The 22,379-nt window shown below is 48.0% G+C and overlaps 1 protein-coding gene across 1 annotated transcript in view; it reads right to left on the bottom strand.

Moving 5' to 3' along the window:
- Positions 1-2,205: 2,205 nt before the first annotated feature.
- The window catches only part of LOC132394858 (E3 ubiquitin-protein ligase TRIM39-like), a 35,635-nt gene continuing 15,461 nt past the window's right edge, over positions 2,206-22,379 (bottom strand). Inside the window, exons 7-11 of the mRNA XM_059971265.1 lie at positions 10,603-11,080; positions 10,368-10,463; positions 9,166-9,188; positions 8,951-9,069; positions 2,206-2,804 (exon numbers count right to left, since the gene is read on the bottom strand). Of these exons, the coding sequence (XP_059827248.1) occupies positions 2,272-2,804; positions 8,951-9,069; positions 9,166-9,188; positions 10,368-10,463; positions 10,603-11,080 (1,249 nt within the window). The 3' untranslated portion in view covers positions 2,206-2,271. The remainder of the gene's footprint in view (positions 2,805-8,950; positions 9,070-9,165; positions 9,189-10,367; positions 10,464-10,602; positions 11,081-22,379) is intronic.

The raw sequence follows: 22,379 nt of genomic DNA, 5'->3' as shown, positions 1-22,379 counted from the left end.
TTACCGACTCCGTGTCGTAATTTTAGCGCTGCGTGTAGCACACTGCTACAGTTCCCAATTAACTCTCCTTAGTTCCTGCCTAATACCCTCATAATCAGCCCAAATCCAATTTAAGATTCTCTCCCAGGAACCATATCTATCCTTATCTGTTGCTATCCTGAAAGTTAAGGAATTGTAGTCACTGCTCCCTAACTGGTCACCCACTGAAAGTCAGTCACTTGAGCAGGCTCATCACCCAATGTCAGGTCCAGCAGATCAATTTTCCTAACAGGTTAATATCTCACTCCCTATTCCCTTTGTGCGTTCCCCATTCTGTTTCCCCACTCAGCACTTCTTCTCATCTGATCATCACTTCCCCTAGTGTCCCTCTTTCCCTTTCTCCCATGGTCCTCTCTTCACTCCCATCTGAATCCTTCTTCAGCATGTTACCTCTTCCACCTATCACCTTGCAGCTCCTTACTTAATCACCCTTCCCCACCCTCACCTCTTCCCCTACCCCCATCCCCTTCACCTGCCCCCACCTATCAGCTGCCAGCTCCTTACTTAATCACCCCTCCCCACCCTCACCCCTTCCCCTACCCCCATCCTCCTTCAACTGCCCCCACCTATCACCTGCCAACTCCTTACTTAATCACCCCTCCACACCCTCACCCATTCCCCTACCTATCACCTGCCCGCTTTTACACTTTCTAATTCAGGCTTCTTTCCCCTTCCTTTCCAGTTTCCAGTGGCCTCAGGGGACCCTATCCCCTCCATTGATGTTACCTGACTGGCTGAGTTCCTTCAGCATTTTGTACGTGTTGGTCAGTATTTCCAGCAGCTGCAGATCTCTGGCGTCAGACACTCCATGGAACCTGACTGACCTGCTGCGTGTTTCCTGCATTTCTTGCAGATAAAATGTGTCCAAAACAGGTATATGAAGGAATTTAAGGTGGGGGGTTATGTGGGAGGCAGGGTTTAAGGGTCGGCACAACATTGTGGTCTGAAGGGCCTGTACTGTGCTGTACTGTTCTATATTCTATGTTCTAAAACCAAATTACTGATTCCATGTGTCCTGCCGGAGGGTTTCAGCCTGAAACATCAACTGTACTTTTTTTCTGAAGATGCTACCTGGCTGGCTGAGTCCCTCCAGCAGTTTGTGTGTGTTACTCGGATTTCCAGCAGCTGCAGATTTTCTCGTTTGTGATTATGTTGCTGCATGTGTTCGGTGAAAGACATCCTGGTGTCTTCCAACTAATCTCAAGTGACGGACGGATAACAAACAGGGCTGAAAATCAATGAGATGAGAATGAAGGGCCTGGCAACATGCAGTCCGACAGAAAGGAACAGCTTTAAAAGGGGAAGCGGTGCGGTTTTAAACGGCAGTTAAATATAAATTTAGAACAACTGTTAAAACCAATTATTTTGCAAAACAGAGAAAATGTGTTGCAATGTGACACTTCTGCCTCAGTTAACGTTCTGATTGCAGGAGAGAATGAGTACTCAGATTTCCAGCATCTGCAGGTTTTCTCTTCTTTGACCAGCTGGGAATCCGCTTGGATCCCGGCTTGATTTGTCTCATAAATTAGAACAGTTCCTCATGTTCCACCCTGGGCCATGAACATTGAATTCCCCTACATTCTCTGTCACATTTCCTTCTTAATCCTCTATCCTCCTCCTGATCCACCAGCCCTGTCACCTTATCTCTTTCTTCTCTCCCACCCCCACCCTCTCCATCTGTCCTTCACCCACACGCCCCTCCCCACCTCCCTCCCTTTATTCCAGGCTCCACTTTCCTTTCTGACCAGATTCTATCATCTTTGTCACTGTTACCTCTCACCTCATCTGTCTATCACCTGCCAGCCCTTACCCCACCCTCTTCTCTGGTCATCTCTACTCTTTCAGTCCAGTTGAAGGGCATTGAGGCAAAACGTTAATTATTCAATTCCAGCTTTAGTTGCTGCCTGACCCGCTGAGACTCTCCTGCACCTCACCTGTGCCCTCCACCACTTCCCACCTGTCCAAGATTCACCTTGACTTCCCTCTCGCAGTCAGCACCACCACTTGTACCATGTTACCTGTCTCAGTGTGAGTGCACTTTAGGTCCCGGGGAGCTCAGGGCCCACCACCTACGGCTGCTGCTGAATCCGCAGAGTTTCTGTTCCGTTGACGGACGCGGTGAACAATGTAAAACTAATGGATCGATAATTCTCAAATCATGTTTATTTCACTCTCCGCACATTTATATTTACACTGGCTTATTCCTGATGCCAGTTCCAGGACCTGACCCATTTACAGACCTGGAGCAGAACCAGAGCATATTCTCAGCCACCGGTTTTTATGCCAAGTCCAGAAGAAAGGATAAAGTTTCTCTGTGAATTTATAACCAGTGAAGGTGTGGAGATGGGACTTGGTCTCTGCATTGTAAAATGAGACTGTCCCAGACTCATAACTGAGATAAACTCCCACCCTCCCGGGGATGGGACCAGCAGGAAGACAGGATTCAGAGGAGGGGGGAACACTGATCACGTGATTTACCCCTGTGATGATCCAGAATCCAGTCTTTGGTCTCAGTCCAACATGACTGTCCCTCTCCACAGACTCTGCGGCAACTCCCAGACACCAGTACAGATTCCCCGCCACCTCCACCTCCCAGTAATGTCTCCCCGATGTGAATCCCTCTGATCCCAGCACACATTCCCAGACTGTGAACCTCTTCCCGGTGTCAGGGAGATCCCTCCAGGTCTCGGTCCATCTCACACTCTTCCGATCCTCAGACACCTCGAGCTCGGGATGCGCTGTTTCCACATCCAGGGTGACAGAGACTGGTGGGGGTGGGGAAGAGAAGCAGAGAATTAGAGAGTCCCCAGGGATGGGGGTGGGGGTGGGGGTGGGAGAGACTCAGGATGCAGAGTAAAGTGTTCCTGAAAATCACACAAAGTGCTGGAGGAAATCAGCGGGTCAAGTGCTATGTGTGAAGTGAGATAAACAGTTGATATTTCAGGTCATAAGAACAAGGAACATATACCAATCCTCATAGAAGGATCAGAAGTGGACAGAGTGAGCAGCTTCAAGTTCCTGGGTGTCAAGCTCTCTGAGGATCTATCCTGGTCTCAACATATCGATACAGTTATAAAGAAGGCAAGACAGTGACTATACTTATTAGGAGTTTGAAAAGATTTGGTGTGTCAACAAACACACTCAAAAACTTCTATAGTTGTACCGTGGAGAGCATTCTGACAGGCTGCGTCACTGTCTGGTATGGGGGGCCTACTGCACAGGACTGAAAGAAGCTGCGGAGGGTTGTAAATTTAGTCGGCTCCATCTTGGGTATCTTTAAGGAGCGGTGTCTCAGAAAGGCAGCGTCCATTATTAATGCCCTTCCTCACTGTTGCAATCAGGGAGGAGGTACAGAAACCTGAAGGCACACACTCAGCGATTCAGGAACAGCTTCTTCCCCTCTGGTATCCGATTCCTAAATGGACATTGAACCTGTGAACACGACCTCACTTTTTCTGTTTTTTGCATAATTTTTAATCCATTCAATATACATATTATTTCCTACTTATTTATTATTTTTATTCTATATTATGTATTGCATAAATCTGCTGCTAAGTTAACAAATTTCATGACGTTTACATGCTGGTGATAATAACCCTGATTCTGATTCTGAAGAACATAAGAAATAAGAGCAGGAGTCGGCCATCCAGCCCGTCGAACCTGCTCCGCCATTCAATAAGATCATGGCTGATCTGGCCATGGAGGCTTCTCCATAGTCAAGAATAGAAAAACTGGTGATAGCCAGTAGAAACGGGTGTGGGGAAGGGGCGGAACAACAACTGAATTTGGTGAGTAGGGGTGAGTGAATACTAGAGGGATTTAAACAGGAGGTTCTTTAACCCAACATGTTCATGCCAGCGAACTTGCTTTAATGAGCTCGTCCCATTTGCCCATTATTCCTTTATACTTTTCTTATCTACATACCAGCCAAGATCCCTACAGCTTCCGCTGACAGCCTCCTCAGCTACGGGGAGAAAGTCCAAGCCTGTCCCACCTCTGTTTCTATTCCACGTCCTCCAGCCCCAGTCACGTCCTCGTAAATCAGCATTGCACCCTCTCCGGTTGAATGTGGCCAGACCAACATCTTATACACACCTAACAGCAAGTCCCAGCTCCTGTACTCAGTATTCTGACCAATGAACCCTGTCTCTCTCTGTTCTACAACACTCTCCACAGTCCCATCAATTGCTGTTTAATTCCTGACCTGGTTTGTCTTCATAAAATGCCACACCCCACATTCCTCTGAATTAAACTCCACCTGCCATTCCTTGGCCGGCTGCCCCAGTTGATCAAGTGCTCATTGTAAACTTAGATAAACCGCTTCACTGTCCACTACGCTATGAATTTTAGTGTCATCCATGAAACTGACTTTGTCACCTACATTCTCATCCAAATCATTAATATGTCAAACAACCACGAATGCAGCAGCAACACCTGCAGTTCACAGGCCTCCAGTCAACTATGCCGCAGAGACATTTGGACGGGCATTTCAATAGGCAAGGCACAAAAGGAGACTTGCCTTTTGATGATCAGTGGCATGTGCAGATGGATAAATAGTAAATAAATCAGCACAGAGGTGATGGGTTCAAGGGCCTGTTTCTGTGCTGTTAGACAATGACTCTGTGACATTAAGTGAACTGAATGACTGAGCCTCCACAGACTCCAATGCAGAGAATTCCAAAGATACCCTCTGAGGATTCACCCATCCTGAGACAGTGACCCCCCCCCCAACCCTCGATTCCGCAGACTGAAGAAGTGCGTCAGCTGTTCATTCCTCTCCATAGATGCTGCCTGATCTGTTGAGTTCCGCCAGCATTTTGTGTGTGTTATGCAGGGGAAATATCCTCCTTTTTGAGGTCTGAAAGAATCTTGTGTTTCCCTAAGATCTGCTTTCATTCTTCTAAACAGGGAACAGAGAACATGGAACAGTACAGCACTGGAACTGGCCCTCCATTCAATGTCACAGAGACTGATCGATTCCCTTTCTAAGCCAGAGAATATGTACACAATGCTGGAAGAACTCAGCAGGCCAGGCAGCATCTGTGAGAAAAGAGTAGCTAACGTTTCGGGCCGAGACCCTTCATCAGGACCTTTTCTAAGCCAGTTCCCTGAAAACTTCTATCCCTCGATCTTTCAAAATTTTCTCAAACTCCACCTTAATTATTTCCAATAATAGAGTGGGGAGTGGAGATTGCCAGTGTAGAGAGGAGAAGGGGAGTAAGTGATGAGACATGAGTCTGAGGTGACTGTGGACTGAGGAGGGGTGAAGGATAGCAGGCTGGTTGCCCCAGATCGGGGAGGAGTAGACTCAGATCTACCACAACATCACTTACTGTGCATAGTTTTGGTCACCCTGTTATGGGAAATATGTTATTAATCTAGAAAGAGTATAGAAAAAAAATTATCATGATGTTGCCTGGACTCAGGGGCCTGAATTACATGGAGTGGTTGAGTAGAGTAGGGTTTTACTCCCTACAACATTGGAGATTGAGGAGTGACCTGATCATGAGGGGCAGAAATAGGGTGAAGACCATTATGCCATAAGACATCATAGCAGAATTAGGCCATTTGACCCATTGCGTCATTTCTGATATTCCACATTGGCAGATTTATTATCCCTCTCTACACCCCTCCCCTGCCTTTCCATAACCCTTGACAACCTGACTAATCAAAACCTAACAACTCTCACTTTAAATATACTCAATAGCTTGGCCTCCACAAACATCTGTGGCAATGAATTCCACAGATTCACCACCATCTGGCTGAAGAAATTCCTCCTCATCTCTATTCTAAAAGGAATCCCCTCTGTTCTGTTGCTGTGTCCTCTGGTCTTGGACACCTCCACTATAGGAATCTTCCTCTCCACATCCACTCTATCTCAGCTTTTCAATATTAAATAGGTTTTAATGAGATCCCATCTGATTCTTCAATTGTTGACCAGGATTGTCCTGGCAAATTTTTCCACAGAAGTTTCTACAGAAGTTTACCAGTGCCTTCTTCTGGGCAATGTTTGTGCAAGATGGGTGACCTAAAAATTATCAATACTCTTCAGAGATTGCCTGGCGATAGTGGTCACATAATTAGGGTTTGTATATGCACCAGCTTTTCATATGACCATCCACCACCTACTCCCATGCTTCACTTGACCCTGATTGGTGGGGGGAGGAGGTGGGAGCTAAGCAGGTGCTACACCTTGCCCAAGGGTGAACCGCAGGATAGCAGAGGGAAGCCTTATACCTCCTTTGCTCCTTTGTTCCACTTTACCATCCATCTGCTCACAATACTCCAAAAGTAGTCTGACCAATGCCTTATAACATCTCTCTATCACATCCTCACTCTTATATACTAGTCCTCTGGAAATTTACGCTTTGCCTTTCTCACCACAGAGTCAACCTGTAAGTTAAACTTCAGAGAATTGTGCACAAGGACTCCAAAGTCCCTTTGCACCTCTGATTTTTGCTTTCTTCCACATTTAGAAAATAGTCTGTACCTTTATTCCTTCTACCAATGTACTTCCCTGCACTATATTCCATCTGCCACTTCTTTGCCTATTCTCCTAATCTGTCTAAGGCCTTCTGCAGACTCCCTGCCTCATCCTCCCTTTAGAATACTTCTTCCTATTTGAGATGCATTCTGAATTTCTCCCCACAACCTAGCCATTACAGGAAAGCAGTGGCCATCATCGGGCACTCTCACCACCCAGGCCATGCTCTCAGCTTAATGCTGCCATCAAGAAGAAGGTATATGAGCCATAGGGCCCACACCACCGGGTTCAGGAACAATTATTTCTCCTCAGGCATCAGGCTCTTAAACCAGAAGGGATAACCTTACCCAACTTTAATCTATGAACCCACTTTCAGGAGTCTTCTCAAGTTCTTGATATTTATTGCTTATTAATTATTATTAATATTTCTTTTTTTCTTTCTTCTAGTATTTGTACAGTTTGTTGTCTTTTCCACACTGGTCATACACCCTGTTCATTGAGTCTATTATGGTTATTGGATTTATTGAGCATGCCTGCAAGGAAGTGAATCTCAGGGTTGTATATGGTAACATATATATACTTTAATGAATTTAATTTGAACTTTGAAATTTGAATCATCCCTGATAGTGTTACCTTTCAATCAACTTTGGCCAGTTCCTGTCTAAAGGAACACAAGGAATGAAGGGATTATCATGTTGAAAGGACTAGATAAGGTGGAGATGGAGAGGATACATCCTATGGTGGGTGTGTCCAAAACTAGAGTGCACAGCCTCAAAATTGAGGGGTAACCCTTCAAAACAGAGGTAAGGAGGAATTGTTTAACCAGAGAATAGTGAATCAGTGGAATGCTCTGCCACAGGCAGCTATGGAGGCCAAGTATTAAAAGCCAATTTTCCTGATTGGTCAGGGCATCAAATGTTATGGCAAGAAGGCAGGTGTATGGGGTTGAGTGGATGGTGGGGCAGATTCAATGGGCTGAATGGCCTAATTCTGCTCCTATGTCTTATGGCCTTATGGCATGAGGAATGCCTTCACATGAAGGGTGCTGCATGTTTGGAACGAGCTGCTAGAAATAAGCAATGTTTAAAAGAATCTACAGTGGATAAGTACATAGACGGAAGTATTTTATAGGGCTGTTGACCAGGCGTGGCGGCACCTGCTCACTGGGCAGCACAGTCAGCATGGACATTGCCGAATGTATGACACCCTGACCCGAACAGGTCACCCTAAGGATCAATGTGGTCATCGATAAAAGGAGATGGGGGAGGTTTCAAATGAATATTTCTCATCTGTGTTTCCCAGGAAAAGGGTCTTGGAAGCTAAGGAGTTAAGGAAAATGAACAGTAATATCTGGGAACATATCACAGTACAAAAGCAAAGATGCTGGAAGTGTTAGATGAACCCCAGACAGTGACTGCGTATCTCTGAGTACATTAAGTGTTGCAAGGGGTGACCTAGGAGAACCCAAGTGCAGGACACTTCGACTGAGTTGAGGAGACTGGTGTAGACCTGAACGTAGAACAGGAAACCAGAGGAATCTTGACAAGGAGACGGGATTTACAGGGACTATCTAGAAACTAGAGTGGAACTTAGAACTAATGGTTCCAATTGGAGTATCACACGAGAATAGACCAACAAACTGGCAACCTGTGATAGTGTCGCCATCATATTTATTTCCCACTCTCTGATGAAAACCAGGTGTATGGTATTTGGATAAACTAGCAGCAAATTGAGATCAAATGACTGAAATTGGGGCATAATCATGGAGAAAGAAGTGTTGGGGGAACAGCAAACTGGACCCATGACATTAAGACTAGAGAAGGAATTGCAGGGGCCCTGGCAGATATATGTTCTTGGACATTTCACCCCAGGTGAGCTGCTGGAAGACTGGAGGGTGGCGCAGGTGGTGCCTTGAGGTAAGAAGGACCGGAAGAACAAGCCAGGGAGCTCCAGGCCGCTGAGCCCAGCATCAGTGGTGGGACAATTACTGGATAATGAGTGACAGATTTACTAGCATTTGGAAAGGCATGGGATGACTCAGGATAGTCAACATTGTTTTATCCCTGGGAAATAGTCTCATGAATTTGATTGAGTTGTTCTTTGATGAGCTGACAGAAAGGACTATTGAGAATAGTGCAATATATATTGCCTACATAAAGTTCAGCAGGCCTTTGACAAGATTCCATGCAGAAGGCTCACAGAGAAGTTCTGATCACACTGTATTCAGGAGAGCTAGTTAATTGGATGCAAAGTTGTCTGCGGGTAGGAGACAGAGGGTGTTGTCCAGACTGGAGCACTGTGACCGGTGGTGTACCACGGAGATCAGTTCAATGGAAGAGAATATAGATGGAATGATTAGTAACTTTGTAAGTAAGTATCATTTAAAATTGTTCACAGACAAAGAGAATGGAAACTGTAAATGTTTACCTTGTTTACTTGTATCAGACATTTCTCTCAATGTTGTGTTCAACAAAAAGGGGTGATCGAAATTTTCAACAGGTAGCGAGCCATGTGTCATTGACAAGGACTTGTCATCTTCACTAACACTGTAAATATTACACAGCTGGTTATAAACTGAGCATCAGTGATATGTGAACTATTTTACAAATCCATCCAGAGTTTCAGTAAAGACCATGTCCTACCTCCTCTTCCGATGAGCTTCCTCCTGAAATAAGTAAAATACAGATCACAATTGACTGACTAACTGTAACCCTACAGATGGAACTTGAGCAAATTTATTACCAGTTGATGAAAATTGCCATTTCCTTGACACACACGGAGAAAGGCATATACCAACAAGGGACTCAGGGAGAAAGTACAAGGAATGTTTATGAAGATTATACCATAACTGAGAGGATGGAACTGACAGGAAAGACTCGACAGGCTGTGCGTTTTAATCAGGGAGGATCAGATGGAGAAGTTTATGAATATTGGTGGATTTGATTGGGTGTGGATGGGGAACGTATCTCTGCTTGAAATGTAGTGAAGGGAATGTGGAACTCACTGTCACAGGAGTGGTTGAAGTGGAACAGAAGAGATTGAATGTAATGGGGAAGCTGCATAAACATGAGGGTCCATGGAGTTCGGAGCACTGTTGCTAGGTGTGGTGAGTAGATGGGACGAAGGAAATTAATAGGAAAGAATGGACTGAAAGACCTGTCTATGATGTAAAATGGAATATAATCTGATGAAGAATATATCTGGGAAAAAAAAACAGACTGTGCAAAATTCTCTCAAACAGTGACTGATCAGCAGACAGACCTCAGGGGATATCAGGGGATATTATAAGTAGGATTCACAGAAATTGTCTTGAATCTCCCAAAGATTTTTCTCCATTGGATTTAGAATCCTCGCTTTTTCTTCCCTGAAATCTCTGAGTAAGCGTTGCTCTTTCTTGGTGACAATCAGCAGACTGGGATATGATGGGGGACTGAACGTTGTGTGACTGTTATTGAAAAACGAGAGGAGAGGCCAGTTTAATATATGGCCATAAAGTCTTTACTTAGAACATGGAGGGTGACCATTCAGCCCATTGATTCTATGCTGTTTCTCAGATCTTTAATCCCATTCCCTCACGTTTCCCTGAAACCGAGTTTTCCTCACTGACCTACTAACTCCCAGCTGATTCACAGACCACCCAACTCCACAGGGTTAATTACAGTAGCGAATTAAACATTCAGTCAGGATTTCTGGGCAATGTTGGTCCATCGTGGTCTCAGCTAGAACACGCAGACAGCGGTCAGGATCTAACGCAGGTCACTGGAGCTGCGTCACTCTGCAGTTCTGCATTAAAGGGAACAAAACTACACAACGACATTGGAAATTCTGCTCAGGAAGTCCTTACCCGAACTCTAGAAACTTTCTCGTTCTTTTGCCGCTCCATTTCCTCCAAGTCCGATTTCTTTTCTGTGAGAGATTCTACCGCAGATTTAACCCGGTCCTGGGAAACGGAGAGTGAAGGAATTAGACAATAAAGATGCAGTGCTGATTCAGGATAGTTTATTGTCGTATACACCACGGGTTAGAAAATAAATATGCAATGAAAAAGCATCTGGTGATCAAAATCGATTTTCTTTTACCCTATCGACTGCAACAGCTTCTTCAATCGGCAGGAAGCGGTGCTCTCTGTGTTCCCGCGCATCTCTACAGATCACACAGAGCAGTTTCTCGTCGGTTTCATAAAACAGCCTCAGTTCGTCCTCAGGTTTCTCGCAGCGAAGTTTATTTTTCTTTCCTGTCGGATTCAGGTTTAGTTTTCGAGCTTTCTCAGACAGATTTGCTAAGGCCCGATTGACTTTAAGGGTGCGGTCTGGGCAGGAGTTTCTCTGCTCCCTTTCCCAAAACTGCATCATACAGGAGCGGCAGAAATTGTGTCCACACTCCAGGATAACTGGATCGGTGGAGGAATCCAGGCAGATGGGACAAATTGCCTCCTCCGTTAAACCGTCGATCTGGCCTCTCGAAACCATCTTAACTCCCGATACTTCCTGATTCAGGTTCCTTAACTTTCGGTGAGCTGCGGAACCCCTGCAATACCGCGATTGCCCACTGGACGCGCTGCAGTCTCAGGGTACCGCGTGTACTCAGTGGGAAGGAATTGTTGCAATTTCTACAACAAGGTGAGTCAGAAACACATTAAACATGTGGGAACATAACTAAAAAACTCAGCCACGGACGATCCCAAGCCCGGATGCGAAAGGAAGAGGGTTGGGCATGGGGCCAGCAATCCCATCCCGTAAAACCCCGATGTGACAGATATTTGAACTGAATCTCCAAAGACCTTGGTTAGGAAGGACCTTCACCTGCAAGACGACCGAAGTCGTGTGGTGTAAAGACAAGCCACAGGATCAACCTTCGGCCCTGAACAGGGAATTTTTGCGAGGGCTGTTGGCAGCCGGTACCACAGTAAGCGTGATGGGCTTAAGAAGAAACGGAACATTAGTGAAGCCGGAGAGAAGAGCCTGGTTCAGTCTGAGGCTGGAAAGAAAGGGACAAGTTCTGAAAAGAGAGACAGAAGAAGCTGCAGATGCTGAAATCTCGAGTAAGAAACAAGATACTAAAGGAACAGCGCAGGTCAGGCAGCACCTGTGGAGAGAAATGCACAATTGGATTTCCGGGTCAAGATCCGTCATTTGCCCTGCCTCAACCCGAAATGTAAATTATCCATTTCCCATCACAGATGCTGCCCGATCTATTCAGTTCCTCCAGCAGATCATTTTTAATTTTTCGAGGTCTAAAGTAAGTCAGACTGGGGTGTAAAACGGTGGTTAAATAAACATTTAAATCAACTACTAAATTAGTGTGGAGAGAATATTATGCTGTGAGGAGACTGGTGCCGTGGTGATGACCAACCAGTGTCTGCTGGAATTATACGTCACAGGGTAGAAAATATTCAGTTTTTCCATGAAGCTTTATCTCCACAGCTCTTCAAATGAAGAATCTTCCTGACTTCACCCATGTCCATCCTGGCTCCAATGAAAGGTCCACTCTCCCTCATTCTGGACACAGCCCACAATTTGAATTCTTTTTTCCCCATGAAAATAAACTATTCACAGTAAAATATTCTCAATAATAAACCGTGCAATACATTCATGGTCAATGCGGTACTTTTACATTCATTAAAACCGTTAGGACCGTTTCCGCTCATGTGGCCCCTGGGATGGTTCAAGACTACAACAATTGAGAGACCTCCCCAACCAACCCGGCCTCTCCCTGTCCAGTGGCAGGGGAACCCTATCCCTTCAATGAGTCGCTCAGCACGTACTCCTGCAGCCTGGAAGGTGCCAGTCTGCTACTGCTACACTCCTCTGCAGCAGGGGCTTCCATCCTTTTTTATAGCATGGACCGATACCATTAACTGAGGGGTAGTGGACCCCAGGTTGGGAAACCCCTATGGACATCTCGATGTGATGGCAGACCATCATATTTCGGGCATCATTCTCCGAATTGGTCATCTTACGGCAGCACTTGATGTCCGTGTTCCTGTGCGTTCTGGGAAATGCCCGAAGACCAGTGTCACTCAGCTGCTGTGGCACAGGCCTTTGCATCTTCTTCCACATCTCTTTCGCGAGCCCACAGTCCGCAAAGAGCTGAGCGAACGTCTCATCTCCACCGCATCAATCTCGGGGCAATGTGCGGTGTGCAGGGCTCCTCTCACCGCCAGCCAGGCAAGGTCTTGGTGACTGTTGGTGAGATCTGGTGATGAGGCATTCAGCCATATATGGTCTGGACTGTCGCCTCTGTCCATCCAGTGCAAGACTCTCCGTGCTGTCCATGCCTAATGTTCTTGTAGTTGTTGTTCTGAAAGAACTGTGACCAGGTGCGTTAGCGCAGGGTTCCCGTCGGTAGGCGAGGAACAAAGTAGCTTCAGGGAGCTTCCTCAGGGAGTTCCTGAGAACTGATTCAGACTGATTCCTGCCAGGCGCCAGCAGGCCATTCTCGGACACACTCACAACCAATCAGCGAGCACTTTTGGGAAAGCGGGCTCTCATTGGCGGAGCCGCCCGTCCAGTGACAGTGGGCGGAGTTAAAAACTGGGAGCGAGCGGTCCAGACGAGACACAAAAATACAACTGCAGATGCTGTGGATCAAAGAATACGTACACAACGCTGGAAGAACTCAGCAGGTCAGGCAGCATCCGTGAGAAAAGAGTAGCCAACGTTTCGGGCCGAGACCCTTCATCAGGAAAGTTAGGCAAGAGGGCGCAGATCGGGAGTAGCACCTCGGGCAAATGCTACAACACCGACCAGGATCTTGAATCTTACCGATGGCAGATGTAAAGAGACTGGCGGAGAATCCGTGAGATGGTTCAATTACGAGGGGTGCTCGGCCTTTCTCCGCCGTGGATTGGAGCTTCTTATCTGCAGCTGCCTCCTAGACCCCCCTCCTGCTGCTGGAATCTCTGGTGCTCTCACTGCTCCCCTGTGCAATCGGACAGGCTGTATAGGCCAAGGGAGAACAAGGCGCAAAGGTAAACATGTTTTAGAAAACAAGAAACAGGAGCAGGCGTGGCCATTGCGCCTGATCTGCCCTTTACTCCGTGGAGCAGGAGGGTGAAAAGATGGGTGAGTATAAATATACGGTCAGCACAGAAATATTGTGCCGAAGGGCATGTTCCTGCACCTACTGTATAATGTTCCGTCCTGTGGTGAAATACTGTGAAATACACGCAGCGCTGAAATTACGACACGGTGTCGGTAACTGCAGTCGCGAAAAAAAAAACCTTTATTCGAAATCCTCAGCTTCACTTTTAAGCCTCCCTCAACCTGCCCCCCCCCACCCCCCCCGTGGCGCAGAGGCTCCAAAGCTCTGTGCTCGCAAACCCCCGTAGGCTGTCTCCCTTAGCCGGAACGCTGGCTAATTGTGAGCCGGTTCGGATGTGCCAGGAAATGGGTCGCCACATAACCCCCCCCCCCAGAACCGGCGATACACCCCCCCAATGTCCACAGTCTGGGCCGGAACCTGCTTGGGAGGTCGGCCTCTGCGCCGAGGTGCCGGAAACTCGACCGGTTGCGCCAGGTCCACATGGGCCGGTTTGAGGCGGTCCACCGTGAAAACCTCCTCTTTCCCCCCAACGTCCAGCACGAACGTGGACCCGTTGTTCCGGAGCACCATAAACGGCCCCTCGTATGGCCGCTGCAGCGGTGGCCGATGCCCGCCCCTTCGTACAAACACAAACTTACAGTTCTGCAGGTCTTTGGGTACGCAGGTCGGGTGCCGCCCATGCTGTGAAGTGGGTATGGGGGCCAGGTTACCGAGCTTCTCGCGTAGTCTGCCCAGGACTGCTGCGGGCTCTTCCTCTTGCCCCCGTGGGGCTGGTAGGAACTCCCCGGGGACGACCAGGGGCGCGCCGTATACCAACTCGGCCGACGAGGCATGCAGGTCGTCCTTGGGTGCTGTGCGGATGCCGAGTAGGACCCAGGGAAGCTCGTCTGCCCAGTTGGCTCCTCGCAGGCGGGCCATGAGGGCCGACTTCAGGTGACGGTGGAAACGCTCCACTAGCCCGTTCGACTGTGGGTGGTAGGCAGTTGTGTGGTGCAGCTGAGTCCCCAAAAGTCTGGCCATAGCTGACCACAGGCTGGAGGTGAACTGGGCGCCTCTGTCAGAGGTAATGTGGGCCGGTAACCAAAGCGAGATATCCAGGTGGTGATCAGGGCTCGGACTCAAGATTCGGAGGTGGTGTCGGTGAGCGGGACCGCCTCTGGCCATCTTGTGAACCGGTCCACGATAGTCAGGAGGTGCCGCGCTCCGTGCGACACTGGCAGGGGGCCCACGATATCCACATGAATGTGGTCGAAACGCCGGTGGGCGGGATGGAACTGCTGCGGTGGGGCTTTGGTGTGCCGCTGCACCTTGGCCGTCTGGAAGTGCATGCACGTTTTGGCCCATTCACTGACCTGTTTGCGGAGTCCGTGCCAAACGAACCTGCTGGAAACCAGCCGGACAGTTGTCCGGATGGAAGGATGCGCCAAGTTATGAATGGAGTCGAAAACGCGCCGCCGCCAAGGTGCCGGGACGACGGGACGGGGCTGGCCGGTGGCGATGTCACAGAGTAGGGTCCTCTCAGCCGGGCCCACGGGGAGGTCCTGGAGCTGCAGACCGGAGACTGCGGTCCTGTAACTCGGAATCTCCTCATCCGCCTGCTGTGCCTCTGCCAGCGCCTCAAAGTCTACCCCTTGGGAAAGGGCATGAACGGTAGGGCGAGAGAGCGCATCCGCCACGACATTGTCCTTACCCGAGACGTGCCGGACATCCGTCGTGTATTCAGAGATGTAGGACAGATGGCGCTGCTGGCGGGACGACCAGGGGTCGGACGCTTTCGTAAACGCAAAGGTAAGCGGTTTGTGGTCCGTGAACGCGGTGAAGGGCCGACCTTCTAAGAAGTACCTGAAATGCCGGATTGCCAGGTAGAGCGCCAACAGTTCCCGGTCGAAAGCACTGTACTTGAGCTCGGGTGGCCGCAGGTGTTTGCTGAAAAACGCCAGGGGTTGCCAGCGACCTGCGATGAGTTGCTCTAGCACCCCACCGACTGCCGTGTTAGATGCGTCCGCTGTGAGGGCGGTAGGGACGTCCATTCTGGGATGTACTAGCATTGCGGCGTTCGCCAAAGCTTCCTTCGTTTGAACGAAAGCGGCGGCGAACTCCTCGTCCCGGGTAATGTCCTTGCCCGGACCCGACATCAGGGCGAACAGGGGGCGCATGATCCGGGCAGCTGAAGGGAGGAAGCGGTGGTAGAAATTGACCATACCTAAGAATTCCTGAAGGCCTTTGATCGTGGTGGGTCGGGGAAAATGGCGGACCGCATCTACCTTAGCGGGCAGAGGGGTTGCCCCGTCTTTAGTAATCCTGTGGCCCAGGAAGTCAATGGTATCGAGTCCGAACTGGCATTTGGCGGTTGATTGTTGACCGTACTCACTCAGTCAGGCGTAGAGTTGACGGAGGTGGGACAGATGCTCCTTACGACTGCTGCTGGCTATGCGGATGTCGTCCAAATAGATGAACGCGAAGTCCAGGTCCCACCGCGTCCATTAACGGCTGGAACGTCTGTGCGGCATTCTTCAGGCCGAACGGCATGCGGAGGAACTCGAAAAGGCCAAACGGGGTGATGAGAGCCGTTTTGGGGACGTCGTCAGGATGCATCGGGATTTGATGGTACCCTCGGACGAGGTCTACCTTGGAGAAGATCCGTGCGCCGTGCAGGTTTGCTGCAAAGTCCTGAATAGGTCCTTACTGTGCTGCCGTTCACGGCCCTCGGGGGGGGGGGGGGGGGGGCGGTGCCCTGTTGCGGGTGTCGTAACTCGTCGGAGGTAAAACGCTGATCTCGGCACCAGTGTCGACCAAAAACCGGCGTCCCGACCTTCTGTCCCACACATACAGGAGGCTATCTCGATGGCCAGCCGCCGTAGCCATCAGCGGCGGCTGGCCCTGGCGTTTCCCGGGAACTTGCAGGGCGGGCGACAACGGCGGGCATCTGCGCCCCACCGCTGGTGGTAGAAGCACCAGTGTTCGTTGGGCCCCCCACCCCTGCCCCTGGGGTTGGCGGGCTCTGCGGCCGGGCCTGGACTGGTTTGCTGCTGGGAGCGTGGCTGGGTGATCTGTGCGATGGACGCCCCACTCACCTTCTTGGCGTTCCACAGCAAGTCCGCCCGGGCTGCCACCTTCCGGGGGTCACTGAAATCCGCGTCGAACAGCAGCAGGCGTATGTCCTCGGGCAGCTGCTCCAGGAATGCCTGCTCAAACGTGAGGCAGGGTGTGTGTCCGTCGGCCAGAGACAACATCTCGTTCATTAAAGCCGATGGAGGTCTGTCGCCCAAGCCATCCAGGTGCAGTAAACGGGCAGCCCGCTCGTGCCGTGAGAGTCCGAAAGTACTGAGGAGCCGGGCTTTGAATTCCGTGTACTTGCCGTCTGCCGGGGGCGACTGTACGAACTCCGCGACCTGGGCCGCTGTGTCCTGGTCGAGGGAGCTCACCATGTAGTAGTAGCGGGTGTCTTCTGAGGTGATCTGGCGAACGTGGAATTGGGCTTCGGCTTGCTGGAACCATAGGTCCGGGCGCTGTGTCCAGAAACCCGGCAGTTTCAACGAAACCGCATGAACAGAGGCGGCGTCGGTCATTTCTGGTCCAAAAATCGTTTGGACCATCGGGGTCACCAATTGTAGCGGTGTGCTACACGCAGCGCTAAAATTACGACACGGAGTCGGTAACTGCAGTCGCAAAAAAAAAAACCTATATTTGAAATCCTCGGCCTCACTTTTAAGCCTCCCTCAACCTGCCCCCCGTAGCGCAGAGGCTCCAAAGCTCTGTGCTCACAAACCCCCGTAGGCTATCTAATTGTGAGCCGGTTCGGATGTGCCAGGAAATGGGTCGCCACAGTCAGGCAAACAACTTTCTCAGTGAGCTGGGAAATATGATGCAACATGACATTGAGAGGTGTCAGATACACTGGGATTACTAAGACTGCTGCAGGAACTTCCAGACCTGTTGTGCTGTGAGGTCCTGCTCTTCCTAAATAGATGTAGAGAGACAGACAGTATGGGGAGTGGCAGAACATGTCTCTGCAAACCAAGCTGTTGTCATGAACATGTCCCATTTGCCCTCTTCCCTATCAAGCATGTATCGATGTTGTAATTTATTGTCTTTCAAATATTTTAATTTGATCTCCACCATTTCCACTGGCAGCACATTCCACAACTCGCCACACTTCCCCCTCACCCGAAACCTCTGTCCACAGGGTTTAGACTCCGTGACCTTTTATAAACCTCAATAAGCTCAGCCCTCAGCCTCAGGGAAAACAGTCCAGGCTCGTCCGGGTTCTCCTCATCACTCACGGAGTAGTTCTGACAACATCAGACTGAAATATTTCTGCACCATTTCCAGCTTCTTGTCATCCTTGCTGCCACCAGGTAACCAGAATTGTGTCCAACACTCCGAGTGTGTTTGCACCAATCTCTTGTACAATTGCACCATGTCATGAAAACTCTTGCACTTAATACCTTGACTGATGAAGACAAGGGTACCAAATGCCTTCTTCACTACTTTGCCTAACTATATCTTCACCCCGGCAAATATGTATTTGCTTCCATCAGTATCTCTGTTTTTCAACCCTCCCCTGGCATTCACTGGATTAAATTCCCACACTTGTCTGAGTTGATTTCCTTCTGCTGTTCCTTGTCCACTATCCCTGTTGATTTAAATGTAGATCTATACTGCCCGGTTAAGTGCCTCTTAAACATTACAATTGCATCTGCCTCCATCACTCCACATCCCAGCTGTGCATTCCAGGAAGATGCCACTCGAGTCTTGAACATCCCAGTTTATCTTTGACCCTCTTACTTTAATGTTTTACACTTCACGTAGTGTTCTCAGGGAAATAACACTGACTGAGACTGTCTCATAATTAGAATAACAAGAGGTGATCTCGCTGACACAGACACAGTCTCACTGGGTATTGACGGGATAGAGGCAGGAATGATGTTTCCCCTGGATGGGGTGTGTAACCAGGAGGCACAGACTCAGTAACACTGACTGAGACTGTCTCATAATTAGAATAATAAGAGGTGGTCTCACTGGCACAGACACAGTCTCACAGGGTAGAGGCAGAAATGATGTTTCTGCTGGATGGGGTGTGGAACCGGGAGGCACAGACTCAGTAATCAGATTTGCCTGAAAATGACCCAAACCCCCCAGTCCATGCCTATTCATGTCCCTGTTTAAATGCATCTTAAACATCACGATCGTATCTGCTTCCATCACTCCCCATCCTGGCCGCCCATTCCAGGAAGATACCACTCATTGTGTCCAAAAACCCTGGTTCAACTTTGACCCCCTTACTTTGAAGTTTTACCCTTCACATAGTGTCCTCAGGGAGATTACACTGAGATTACACTGTCTGATAATCAGAAGAATAAGAGGTGTTCTCACTGGCACAGACACAGTCTCACTGGGTATTGACAGGGTAGAGGCAGGAATGATGGGATGTGGAGCCAGGGGTCACACAATCAGAGGCTCACAATCAGCGGTCTCCTCAGCAGGGCTGAGATGAGGAATTATTTTCTACCCAGTGTGTGTTGTAATTCTCTGCAAAAGATTTCTGGATTTAAGGGGAACAGTGATGATGGATGGTGCAGGAAATTGGCACTGAGGTCAGTGATCAGCCATGTTCTGGGTGAAGGGTAGATCAGGAGCAAGGGGCCGAATGGCCACTACTGCTCTTGTTTCTCATTTTCTTGAAACACAAATCGATCCTTGGGTCTTTTAATTTTTTGGTCTTCAGTCTGTTGGATTATACAGGGGAACGGTAACCAATGCACTCTGTGCAGAGCATCCTCTGTACCCCGTGTTTACTGTGTTCACTCCACTGTCCCCAGTGTTTGTAACAGGATGCTGAGTTTGTTGTGTTCATTGTTTTTGTATCCAGTGAGAAACACGGGACACTTTACTGCATTTACACAGCGACTGTACCTAAATACCAGTTGTTGTTGTTGACTGCTGCATCCACAACTGCTGAATATAGAACATTGGACAATACAGCACAGGAACAGGCCATTCGGCCCACACGTCGGTGCTGAACATTGTGCTAATTCGATCTCATCCCATCTGCCTGTACATGGTCCACAACCCTCCATTCCCTGTCTGTTCATGTCTCTGTCTGAATGTCACTGAAATGTTGTTGCATCTGCTGCCACCACCTCCCCTGACAACACGCTTAAGGCACCTGCTTCTGTGTGAAACAAATTTGTCTCATTGATCTGTAACGTAAAGGTGAGTCATAAACAATTTTTGAATTCTATTCAGAGCAAAAGTATAACTGGGGAATGAAAGGTCCCCTTAAGGATTGTGAGTGTGTGTGAGTGTGTGTGTGTGTAGTTTATAGATATATATATATATATATATAGCCGGCCACTGGAAATTAGTGAGGTCTGAGTACTGCATGTGTTTAAAGTGAAGACGGATAAGGAAGCTGTCGATTTTGTTGAACTTATCGGCATCTACTTTACCGTCCTATCATGAATCTGATATTCTCTTGCTTCGTAAACCCGTTGTTTATCGTTGTTACTGCCCTGAATTCAGGACTCCGCCATTTCAGCTGATCATGTTTGGAAGTTCGTTCATTGCAGTGCCGTTTCCAGCCAGAGGATGGGGATCTTTGCAGCTCCACCTGCTGCTGGAAACCGGGACTGCAGGAAGGGGAGAAACAAAATGATGGGACTCTCAGCTGGAGCAAAGTCAAAGTAAACATACTGCCCTGAAATTAATTTTCTTGTCAGCGTTTGCAGGAAACTAAACAAATAGAATGGAATTTCAGAAAAAAACGAATTATAAAGAAGCAACCAATGTACAAAAGACAACAATTTGTTGAAATGGTCATCGTACACGACTACAGCACCGAAACAGGAATTTCAGTCCAGTTAGTTCTTTTGAACTGCTAGTCTACCTAATCCCATCAAACTGCACCTGGAACATAGTTTTCCATATCCTTCTGGCATTTACTTGTCCAAACTTCACTTAAGTATTGAAATTGGACCACTTCCAATGGTAGCTCATTCTGCACTTGGATCATCCTCTGAGTGAAGATATTCCCCTACAGATTGCCATTAAATATTTGACCCTTCACCCTTAACCTATGAACTCTAGTTTCAGTCTCACCAAAACACAGTGAAAATGCCTGCATGTATTAACCCGATATATAGACATATAAATATACAGGACAGGATGGGCCATTCCAGCAACAATTTTGTGCAAACCAGCTAAAAAACAAATCAAACACTAATCCCTCCTACCTACACCATGTGAATATGCCTCCATGTGTGTATTCAAATGTCCCTTAACAATCTCTGATGTATTTGTCTCCACCACCATACAAGGGAGCACTTTCCAGGCCTCCACTGCTCTGAGTAAAAACAAACCCCTCTCATCCCTCTTGAACCTATCGCCTCCCACTTCAATGTATACCCTCTGGTATTTGACATTTCAAACCCGGGAAACAGATACTCTGCAGCATCAGAAGCAGAGGGGAGATCAGATAGAGGTTTATAAAATAACCTTATAGATTATCATAGATAGTAGAGTAGAAACTGATACTTCCTACCTACTCTATCTATGCCCCTTATAATCTTATAAACCTCTACCAGATCTCCACTCAGCTTCTGACGCTGTAGAGAGAACAACCCAGACTCTTGTGATAGCACTTGCCTCTAAATCAATCAGCATGCTGGTGAACCTCTTCTGCACCTTCTCCAAAGCCTCAACCTCCTTCCTATAGTGGGCCAACCAGAACCGGGCACAATACTCCAGTTGTGGCCTAACCAGAGTTTTATAACGGTATCATTTTCCAGTGGTTCGATATCCACTCTCACCTCCCTTTACACTTTATGTATCAGAAGAAGCTTTTGGTATTCTCTTTAATATTATTGTATAAGCTTACTTTCTATTCCATCTTTACCTTCTTAATGACTTTTTAAGTTGCCTTCTGTTGGTCTTTAAAAGCTTCCCAGGCCTCGAACTACCAGCTATTAATTTTGCTCTATTATATGCTCTCTCTTTGGCTTTTAAGCTGGCTTTGACATCTCTTGTTAACCGTGGTTGTGTCACCTTCTCTTTAGAATACTCCTTCCTCCTTGGGATGTATATAACCTGTGCCTTCTGAATTGCTTCCAGAAATTCCAATCATTGCTGGTCTGCTGTTACCCTTTTCCAATCAATCCTGGCCAACTCCTCCCTCATGGCCCTGTCATTCCATTTACTCCACTATAAAGCTGATACAATAGACAATAGGTGCAGGAGTAGGCCACTCGGTCCTTCAAGCCAGCACTGCCATTCACTGTGATCATGGCTGATCATCTACAATCAGTACCCCGTTCCTGCCTTCTCCCCATATCCCTTGACTCTGCTATCTTTAAGAGCTCTATCAAACTCTTTCTAAAGTCAGATACATCTGACTTTAGTTACTCTTTCTCAAATGTTAGCGTGAATTTGATAATATTATGATCATGGGCCCCCAAGAGGTATTTTACCTTAAGCATAATCAGTTCCAGTTTATTTTACAATACACAATCCAGAATAGCTGAACACCCCCCCCCCCCCCCCCCATCCCCTTAGGCTCAACCACGAGCTGCTCCAAAAAGTCATCTTGTAGGCATTTTAGATATTCCCTCCCTTGGGGTCCAGCACCAACCTGATTTTCCCAATCTACCTGCACATTGAAATCCCCATGGCTAGTGAAACATTGCCTTTTTGGCACGCATTTTCTATCGCCCATTGCAATTTGTTGACCACATTCTTACTACTGTTTGGGATCTGTATACAACTCCTATCAAGGGGTTCCAGTTCCTTAGCTTTATCCACAATGATTCAACAT

The sequence above is a fragment of the Hypanus sabinus genome, chromosome 5 (genome assembly GCF_030144855.1).
Source record: "Hypanus sabinus isolate sHypSab1 chromosome 5, sHypSab1.hap1, whole genome shotgun sequence".
Lineage (NCBI taxonomy): Eukaryota > Metazoa > Chordata > Chondrichthyes > Myliobatiformes > Dasyatidae > Hypanus > Hypanus sabinus.
Note: the sequence above shows the minus strand (reverse complement) of the source record. Positions and strands in the feature narration are given on the sequence as shown.